This window comes from Acipenser ruthenus, chromosome 28, assembly GCF_902713425.1.
Source record: "Acipenser ruthenus chromosome 28, fAciRut3.2 maternal haplotype, whole genome shotgun sequence".
NCBI classification, from domain to species: Eukaryota; Metazoa; Chordata; class Actinopteri; order Acipenseriformes; family Acipenseridae; genus Acipenser; species Acipenser ruthenus.
This window is the reverse complement of record NC_081216.1, coordinates 2,268,661-2,279,775: the sequence shown is the minus strand read 5'-3', so window position 1 is coordinate 2,279,775 and position 11,115 is coordinate 2,268,661. Positions and strand designations below refer to the sequence as shown.

Sequence of the window (11,115 nt, the reverse complement as noted above, 5' to 3'; positions counted from 1 at the left end):
ACACTTCTGCTGTACCCTTGAGCAAGGTACTTTACGTAGATTGCTCCAGTAAAAATTCACCTGGATACGGGCACCTGCTAAGAAATAAGTAATATATATATATGTCATACATAAAATGTCTTGATTGTTGCTAAAAAAAATAAGTTTTATTCGTGTTTGTAAGCTGTGAAAACTTTGCCACTCATGCTCATGTTACTGCTTGGTAAATGCACAGTGTAATCGTGGGTTGGGAGGAGGAGGAGGAGAAGGGATGGGTGGAGGACAACCTGCAAAATTACTGTGCAGAAAAATGTTTTTATTAAAACAAATATTGTCTTAGCAGACTGGCGATTCTGGTTCCCAGCGTGTGTGGGTGTAGAGGCTGGAGGCTCGGGGGTTTGTTTTCGCTTGTGTCTGACAGTTAGGATTTCATTTTTTCGTTCGCTGATGTTTCTCCAGTTTTCACCATCTAATGTCATCAGCTTTGTAACTACTGTAAGTCGCCCTGGATAAGGGCGTCTGCCAATAAATAAATAAATAATAATAATAATAATAATAATAATAATAATAATAATAATAATATAGTGGAGCTTGAATGGCAAGTCTTAATTTCAGGGATGGAAATAAGACTCCTGTTGCATAGCAGTGTCACCCAGTCCAGGTTTTACTATGAGCTTGATTAGCCCCAGTGTGTATAGGTAACAAGCTTGGGGAGGTGTGTCTTATCAAACCGCTATGCAATGGGAGTCTTATGTCTTATTTCCATCCCTGCATTGGCTCGTTAAGTGCAGCCCAGTGCCTAGATATACACCTCATCCTGCCCAGCAATTGGTATCATTTGTGTCTTCATTTTTTGCCAAACTGAAATATATTTGTTACATATTATTAAATAATATGCATTTTCTTTTTGTTCATGCAAGTGTGTGTGTGAGTGTGTGTGTCAAAATAGCTTGATGGCTTCCTAGCAATTTTAATTCAAAGTTAGGTTCTGATTTGGGAAATCTATCTTTGAATCTAAGTTTTTATTTTACTAGTAAGCTTCCACGTACAAAACAATATCTAAATAAACCACTTGCTTTCGTCACGGAATGGAAAAAAATATATATATATATTTTTTTTTAATAAAGGGGGAAAAAAAGACCATTTAAAACGCGGGCCATTTTCTCTTACAGCACGTGTACCCTGTTTGAACGTTCCACTTTGAAAAAACAGGGTGAAAGAGAGAAAGAGAGAGAGAGACTGCACGCTTGAAAGGCCTATTCAGCATTTGGCATGGTCATGATTTAGAAGGATATTAAAATGGCGATGTTGATAATCAAAAAAAAAGCCTTTCTCAGGGAGAATTTAAGAAATGTGGCACAGATGGGCTGGAGAGATAAATAAAATTTACCGTCACATCAGTTGGAAATTGCACTTGTGTGGCCCCGGGGGGGGGAGAAAAGCACTTCTTTTTTTTGTATCTTTCTTTTTTTTTATTGCCGTTGGAGCGCTAGAGTTACAAAGCGGCGATATTTTTTTTTTATTTATTATTATTGTTATTATTTGTATTTATTTTTTTGGTTTGCAGAAGTAAATATTGAGGTAGCTCTGTGCCCGTTCTGCCCCTAAGCCACCATGTTTCTGATCCTTGAGAATGCTGCTCAGCTCAGTGCTTTTGAGTTATCTCCAAATTGAACTCGTAATTCTTTTTTTTTTTTTCTTGTACGCCAGAGTGAACAAGACAGTCTGTAGCACTCAGGGCTTTTTTTTTTTAATTGCTTGTCTCGTTTTTTGTATTTGCTATCTCTTTTTTCTTTCTTCTTTTCTTTCTGTCTACCTTTCTAGCTATCTTTAATTCTATCTATCCATCTTTCCTTCTTTCTTTTTGTTTCTTTATCTTTCTTTAATTCTATCTTTCCTTCTTTCTTTTTGTTTCTTTATCTTTCTTTAATTCTATCTATCTTTCTTTCTTTAATTTCTTCCTTTAATTTCTCTCTCTGAGCCCAAAACAAAACAGCATTTGCCCATTAGGTTGAGCATGGTCTGCTGTACAGTGTCTTTACAGATATCCTGCAGAAGAATTGAGCATGGTTAGCAGCATAGCCTCCATCAAGAATAGTCTACCATGATTAGCTCCTAAAATTAGTCACAGGCACAAGTTTGCAACATTAACCCTATGTGACACTTAGGACATAAGCATGTTACTTACAGATTGTGCCCCTCAAATATAGATTCTCTTAAACAATAATTATTGCACAAATTCACATTTTATTTGAGGACTGAACTTCTAGTAACATATAGTAATAGGTAATGCATTTATGTAATTTCTTTACACGCAGTGGTAGTCGATGCGCTGTTGCTGTCGTCTTTGTTAGCATTTTCAGGCTTCTTAAAGAAGCAGTTTGTAATGGAAGGAGTTTGTAAGGCTCGTTTCATTGCATCGAGAGGGCTGCTGACTGAATCAGACAGCCGTGCGGGAGATGGGAGTCATGTGACTGTGCTTGCCTGGTATATCTTTTCAGACCAACTGAGCCAGTCCCTCCAGCCCAGACACCCTGCCGCTGGCATCACTGCAGTCAGGGGCGCTGGAACTAGGGGTGCTGGGGGGTGCTTTGCATGGTTCCCGTCATATACAGGGGTTCAATGGCTTTCAGCACCCCCACTATAAAAATGGCTCCAGCGCATCTGAATGCAGTCGATTCTTTACAACAAGCTAGGATCTCATCTTTCCAAGTCTATCAGTCAAAACCGAAAAACATTCACCTCTGTGTCGACAGCGTCTGTTTGGAATGTCAAAACGGAACGTGCCGGAATGCCCCGTGACAATCCAGCGTAGGCGATTCGAATGTTTGCGAATACATCTCTGTGATTGGCTGACTCTCGTTCCGGGATTTATAATTCGCTGAGGAGAGGAGAGGAGAGGAGAGGAGAGGAGACAGCGGGCCACACTGGCAGGGCAACATGTCAAAGCAAAACGAGTAGGAACGGTGTTTCGAAACACGCCCCGGTTTCAATGAAGCAAAATCCCAATAACGCAAGAAACAAAAATAACAACATCTCTCCGCTTTCGCAGTGCCCTCCCTGCATTACACACTTCTCCCACGTTCCCAAGATGACATTCCTCAGATCAGTGAGCCGCACTCTGGCATGCATCAAGAGGTGGGGACATATCGTGCCTCTTATAAACATTGATGTATGTTCGGGAAGCACTAATAACCGCAATAAGCAATCATAACCAAATAACTCAGTGATGGATTGGCCTCTCCTGGATGCGCGTCAAAAAATCCATTGATCTCGCCAGCTCGGGAGTTGATTAATTGGCCACTTCGAGCAAACAGCCTCTCTTCTTTTTTATTTATTTATTTTTATTCAGATGACCTAAAATGTTGCTTTGCTTGGTAATCCTAACTGCTGTTGCATCCGATTTGACTGAGGATTTGCTGTTTGCCCGCTCACTCCGCACTGTAAGTTGGTCTAATTATAGGGAAGAAAGGCGGTCGGAAAAGGTGTAGGTCGCTCACCAGTGAGTGTTACAGAGACGGGCAGCCACACCAGTGGTCCCCTAACAGTAGAATTAAATCTGGACAAACAGCTATTAACAATATTTCATGCATGAAAGGCTACAAGTGTAAAAGGTAAATCATCCACAACTTCAAAACAGTCAATCACAATTCTCCGGTAATAAATAAATAAATAAATAAATAAATAAATAAATAAATAAAAATAAAACCCAAAAGAACCGAAGTCAAGTCATAGCGTAGTTTCAGAAAACCGAACTTCCTTCAAGCATTTGAAAAAAAAAAAAAAGTAAATGTTGCAGCAGCTGAACACACACACACACCCCTCCCAACCCTCTCTCTGCACCCATAAAGCAGATTGTCTTCTTTCCACCCCCCCCCCCCCATCTCCCGTAGAGAGAGGGGATGTTTACTGCTTACCCCCCACCGAGCTAGAAAGGAAGACAGCACGGCACCAACAGCAGCAGCAGCCTGATAAATAACAAAGCAATGACTTGGCCGGCTGCCCGGCTCAATTAGCTCCCTTCCTTATTTTTTAATAGTTTAATAAGAATTGCCATAATTAAAGAACATCTGTACGATTCGGAGTGGGAGCAATTTGGCACCCCGGAATGATGATTTAAATATCATTGCAGCAAGTTTTAATGCTGGTTTAATTCATTTTGGCACCAAAAGGTTTGAACTCCAAACAGCCTTCCTTCAGCGTGTTTTAATGCCTCGCTTTCAACAACCCCGGTTTTGTTTTTTTGTTATATATATATATATGTAATAAAAAGAACAATTTATTACCATAACCCTTTAATGACTCGTGCCGTGTTATAAAGCAATAATAAACTGTCTATCGCTCTCTGGTGCAGTTAATAACATTCGTTCTAACACGTGTATAGATGTGCTGTTAATGGTTTATAAGAGATTGCAGTTTTCTCTCAGGGTTTCGGCGAATAACTTAAATAGCAACAGCTGAAATATTACATGCCACTTTGTAGTTTTCCATATTCTTAATGGAACACTTTGAAATCTAACATGAAATACTGCTGGTATGGCTTCCGGTAGACTTTTTGCGATATCATTTTGTAGTTTCTTTGATTACATGATGTGAAATAAAAGATCATTTTTTATTGTGTCTCAATCCTAAATTTGCAAAACTTTTAGCCATAGCTGTAAACTCCAGCACCCTGTGTACAGTTTGGAAAGTCTTTAATGAAATTAAAAATGTAATGAGCCGAGGTATTGCGAAAGCAATCTCCGAGGATCTCTGTGTAGTTCTGCCGGCATTATTAAAATGCAGAATTCCCCAGGAACTGGTTTTGACTGGTTGTTTAGTTTTTTGTTTTGTTTTTTTTATTTGGTTTGTTTATTTGTTTGGTTGTTACATTCCACTGCTGAGGAGATTTGAAATGTGTGGACAGTACTTTACACCAACTCAAAAATATTTAGTGCTTTTAAAAGCCCAGTAAAACTGTAAATATATATCTTTATTTAAGAAACAAATATATTACGAGGCTGCCAAATTTGCTTTCGAAACTTTTTTTTTTCAATGCTTCACCATACTTATCTATCAATGGCCAAACTTGCCTGTGCTTTACCATGCTTTACCTGTAAGTTTACTATGCTTTACTACACTTTACTTTTTGCCCCGAGTGTGCTGTAGACATTTCCAATAGCAGCGCCTCTATTTTAATATATTCCAGCGGTAATTGATTTATAAAGCACACTTTTAATAATAAGTTAAGCAGCACTGGAAAGGGTAAAATATTGTGTTAATTAGTCTGAGCTGTCAGGAGCTATTGCCTTTGACCAAATATATGGTCAACAGCAATAGATTATTTAGCAAATAGGATTGCTGAACATGAAATTATAGGCTGTTTATTAATTACTTATATTTCTTTAGTAGGGGCTGTTATTTTAGAAAATATTTGGAATAGAGTATTTATGAATTATTTTTATTTAATTATTTGTGTGTGTGTGTGTGTGTGTGTGTGTGTGTGTGTGAATAATAAATAGAATTATTACAATCATTTACTTTTTTTCATTATTTATTTATATACTATACTGTAACATTTATTGTTTTCAGACTTATGTAAGAGAGGAACTTTAAATTTTTTTTTTAAGATGTTTTATTTAACGCAAAAAAGGATATCACTAAATAAAATTAATTCGTGAAATTATTTGTGAACTCTTTGGTGTTCTAGAAGTGTCCCTGCCAAACGTTATTTCCTTATCTTTAAAAATCTGCTTGTTTTATTTAGAAGTTGTATGTTCATATTGAGTAGCGCCGTAGAACAGCAGGTTGTGTAGCGCTGCCATATTTTTGGATTGAATCCAGTCCAAGGTTTAAAATGCCAAAGCAGAGCGAGTGGAGATAGCCCTGCGAATAATAATAATAATAATAATAATAATAATAATAATAATAATAATAATAATAATGTATTAGTAAAATTAATAATAATAATGTATTGATTTTATATAGCGCCTTTCGGGGATCATAAAGCACTTTACATCATAAATGACAATAATCAAAAAGAATAAGAGCAACAATAAAACAGCACTAGAGGAAAATTACAAGAATAACAATAATAAACAAATAAAAACACAGAACTAAAAAGCAATTTAAAAAGCCATAGTAAAAAGATTTTTAAAAGAGATTTAAAAATATGAGAATGCACTGTTCCTCACCCGACACACACAGACTGACTGACGCTGGCTTCCTTGCAGGAATACAACATCCACGGCTGGTGGGTCGGAGAGCTCAACGGCAGCATTGGAATCGTTCCGAAGGACTTCCTGGCGACGGCGTACATCCTGTGAGCGCCATCACACAGCCTTACTGGAGGTACAGCCCTGCGATCTCTACACGCCACTGAGCAGGGCAGGGAGGCAGGCAGGCAGGGCAGGGCCATCGCATTGCTGGGGTAGATACTTCGAGATATAGGTTTTCAATCACCTTTTATTATTCAGCTACGTTCAACAATCAGATAAGACATGGGTTCAATCCCAGGTGGGGGACATTGCTGCTGTACCCTTGAGCAAGGTACTTTACTTAGATTGCTCCAGTAAAAACCCAACTGTATAAATGGGTAATTGTATGTAAAAGTAATGTGTAAAAAAAATAATGTAATTATGTAAAAATAATGTGATATCTTGTAACAATTGTAAGTCACCCTGGATAAGGGTGTCTGCTAATAAATAAATAATAATAATAATAATAATAATAATAATAATAATAATAATAATAATACAAGCTAATTAGATTCAAATGGCAGTATCACATCAATGTGTAGTGTGATCGGTGTGTAGATATTTTTTTTTTTTCTGTCTTATCAGTCCATGCCTGTCTGAAAGACATTCATTCTCTGTATACGTTGCTGATAGATAACCAGACAGACAGACAGGCCTTGATGCAGTGAGAGAGATGGCCATTGCAGAATGTTCAGCCTAGCGCAGTACAGGAAAGAGGGCGACTCGCTTCTCAAATGCGCCACCTGCTGGCGAGAAATGGAAATTACGTTTATAGTATTGAGATACGGTTGGACGTTAGAGCCTATTTAAAAAATGTAGCCAATTATTATTATTTTTTTTTGCACATTATTATTTGTATTATTATTTATGATTGTTAGTAGTTATTATTAGTATTATTATTATTATTATTATTAATATGACAATTATTATTTTATAAAATAGATTTTAATGACAATGACATTACAAATGCATAATATTATAGTTAAGTTTAAAAGAAAATAACTTCACAATATTTTTAATAACAACAAGAAATAATAACATACGGTAAAATACAATTCGAAACACGCATTGGTTTTTCCACACTGTCCTTTCAGAACATACCATGTATTTACAGACTTCATATAGACAGCCAGTGTAATAGTATTATTAATAATAATAATAATAATAATAATAATAATAATAATAATTGTATTTATTAATTTGGCAGACGACTTTATCCAAGGCGACTTACAGGTGTTACAGGGCAGGGTTGCAATGCAAGCTTAATATTTAAATACAGTGTAGTTTACGGTAAGTGCAACTCCTAAAATACAATATGAACTAGGATGCAACAAGTTAGAATTACAACAATGACACAGGGGTGCAGTAGTACATTAGCTGAGGATCCAGTAACGTGGTGCTGAGGTCAGGCAAGTCCAGTGCAGAGCAGGAGGGGCGGCTCAAGAGATCTACAAGTGCAGTCTAAACAGGGGGGTCTTGAGGAGACTGTATAGTTTACAGACGTAAACATGTATTTAAATGTTCCCTTTTTTTTTTTTACAGCTATCCTGTAAATATGCAGTATGAGAATCCATGCACATGAAGACACCAGAATGAAAAAGAAAGATCTTGGGGGGGGGGGTCAGGGGGATACTGAAAGTGAAATGACACAAATACTGAAACTGATATGACAAACTGAGAAAACTGTTACTGTAGATTTTGCATTCTGTCACGTAAAAATAAAAATAAAAGATTTAATTTTAATTTTTTGGGCGAAGAAAATATTTTATTATTTTATGAAAATGTATGTCTATGCAAAAAGTAAATGCATTATGTCATTAGATTCTACAGAAATAAGTAACACATAGGATAGGGTAGCGTTGACAAACCTGATCTTTGGATAAAATGCTGATTGAAAACAATGGAGTATTTATATAGCAAAGATTACCCATTAGATTCATGATTTAGCCGTACAAACATAATCTGAACTGTTAGGGGTGGATACTTATTGTTTTAACTTATATGAACAGGAATAAGGGAGTGGCCAAAGGTTTTAAATCAATGAGATGTATTACATACGCTCAGATGAAAATATATATATTGCTGTCATGAATTAACAGTAACGTGTAGACCAACACTTAGAAATACAGAACATACCATGCTAGTGACTGATCTGAATACATGTTGTGGTACCAGCGTACAGTACAAACATTCATTAAAAAATGAAAATACATTATAATAAAGATTATGGAGGAACAAAATGTGCTATTATTTCAGAAATGAAAGATGAAGCGAGTGTTATATTTTTACATAACAAAAAAAAACATTGATTTAGGAAGGTCAGCTTGTGATGTAGTCTGTTTTTTAAGTAGAACAACTTAAATTCTAAAGAATCAACTTATTTGTAAATTGCCTACTGTGTTGATATTAAACTTTTTTTAGATACAAAATGACTTTATAAATTTATGTCCAAACGAGAAAACACACACACACACACATATACATATATATATATATATATATATAAGTTTGTGTTTCTGTAGCACAAAAATAAGATTAATTCTCAATAGAATCAATTGCAGCAGGGGATACCTCCTGCCCCCTGGTGGTAGAGGAGGAACCACTGTGTGAAATTAAGAATTAGGAATACTGCAATTTGGTTGTTTACCATTGATATCAGATTACATAACTGTGCATTGTACCACTGTACCATTGTATTATGTTTGTATATTGTATATTGGCATGTGACAGTTTCGGTGGTATATCTTAAACTATATATATATATATATATATATATGTGTGTGTGTGTGTGTGTGTGTGTGTGTATATATATATATATAGTTTAAGATATATATATATATATATATATATATATATATATATATATATATATACTTTTTTCTCCACAATGTAAAATGTAAGTATAGAAATATAGGACGATAGTCTATTTTATTTACGTTACTAGTCGAATATGTAGTAGTATATTAATAATAATATATGATTGACCACAAGGGGGCAGGCGTGCTCTATCAGCTGAGCATACTGTCCAGAATGTTACCAATTTTTTTTTTTCAAAAGTAAAACCAAACTTAAGAAAAAAACAAACAAAAAAAAACCTAAAGGGAAAACTGTCCACTTTTTAGACCGATTTAATAATAATAATAATAATAATAATAATAATCTACAAGTAAGCGGGGCTGTGCACTGTGAAAAGATTATGCGCCAGTACAAAGTTTATATTTTGTGAAGACCACAAACGTTTTCCTTTCTTTTAAAGGTATTTTCCTATGTGGAATGCGTGTGGATTTTCCATAATGATGCATGCCTACAATATAGGAGCGTTATGAATCTGTCCCGCGATAGTCTCTGTCGTGGCCCCACCCCCTCCCAGGTGTTTCACCTGAATGTGGCCCCGCCCCCTCCCAGGTGTTTCGCCTGAATGTGGCCCCGCCCCCTCAGAGCGCTTCAACAAGATGGCAGCGAGTTCAAATACCTGAGTTGGCGTTCCTGTAGAATTAGAAATTAAACACTTTTTGTTTGTTTGTCGTTTGCTCTTACTGTCTGTAGCCTTTTTCCCAGCTGAGTGAGACGGATCTGGCTTCGACGTGTCACGACAGGTCATACAGTTTTCATTTAATTCAGTCTTATTAATAAGTGAATAAACTGGTCATAATCCGTCTGCAGTCGGTGAATATTTGTATTGCTTCTGTACGCTGTATATTGAAACAGGGACAGGTTTTATTTTCATATCCCTCCCGTCACTGTGTGTATAATTGTACTATGTCAAGTTTCCTCTCTCTATTTTAGAATGCATGTATGTTGTTTTGGTTTTTTTTCTTTGTTGTTGTTTTGGGGTTACGGCAGGGCACAAACTTATTTTAAAATTTCTAAGAAAAAGAAATCAAATTAAAAATTCGTGACGGCAGTGTAAAATAGAGTCAGAGTAGCTGGCTGCCTTTTAAAAGAAACAAGCATAACACTTCGTTTGGTAACTTTTTCACTGAGTTTATCATCTTGTTACCAAAAATATTGTTAAAAATGACGGAACTGTACATTAGATCTATTAAACTTAAATTGTTCTTGTTCTTTTTATAATATTTTACTGGGATTTATTTATTTGTATTTATGTATTTTTTTTTATTTTTATTTAGAAGCACATTATTTTAGGCAGTATGGTCCAGTGGTTAAAGAAAAGGGTTTGTAACCAGGAGGTCCCCGGTTCAAATCCCACCTCAGCCACTGACTCACTGTGTGACCCTGAGCAAGTCACTTAACCTCCTTGTGCTCCGTCTTTCAGGTGAGACGTTGTTGTAAGTGACTCTGCAGCTGATGCATAGTTCACACACCCTAGTCTCTGTAAGTCGCCTTGGATAAAGGCGTCTGCTAAATAAATAAACAAATAATATTTTATTTTTAATTTAATAGACTGTAGTTAATTTGCAGATACCAAACTACATCGGTAAGGGGCGCTGTGGTAGCAGAAATGTTATCGAAACACTGATTAAGATTAATTTAGTTAACTGCGATGCATTACTTTTTTTTCTTTAATTACGTATTTATTTATTTATTGATGCGGTTTGAAATGCTGTGTCGTGTAACTGCATTTGAAATTGTAGAACGCGAACTTCAAACAGTCTTTGCAGTGCACATTGTTTTTTTTTTTTTATCATTTAGCGTAAGCACTGTGACAAAAGCGTTGCTGCTCCTATTAACTCACTTTTTAAATGTCGTTTTTTTGTTGTTTTTTTTAAGGGAAATTGAACTGCCGTGTCCCAGAGGATGGAGGAGAGTGAACGATGATCTACAGCAGGGTTCCCAGCTCCTGGTCCTCAGACCCTCTGTGTCTTCTGGTTTTCATTCCAACTGAGATCTCAATTACTGAACTAAACCTTTTAATTTGAACTAACAATTAGCTTAATTA

General features: G+C 36.1%; 1 protein-coding gene across 3 annotated transcripts in view; it reads left to right on the top strand.

Moving 5' to 3' along the window:
* Nucleotides 1-7,958, top strand: part of skap1 (src kinase associated phosphoprotein 1) — a 147,451-nt gene extending 139,493 nt beyond the window's left edge. For all 3 annotated transcript variants that reach the window (XM_034057379.3, XM_034057378.3, XM_034057377.3), the window contains exons 12-13: nt 6,192-6,309; nt 7,758-7,958. In XM_034057379.3, the coding sequence (XP_033913270.2) occupies nt 6,192-6,284 (93 nt within the window). In that variant the 3' untranslated portion in view covers nt 6,285-6,309; nt 7,758-7,958. The remainder of the gene's footprint in view (nt 1-6,191; nt 6,310-7,757) is intronic.
* Nucleotides 7,959-11,115: the final 3,157 nt, after the last annotated feature.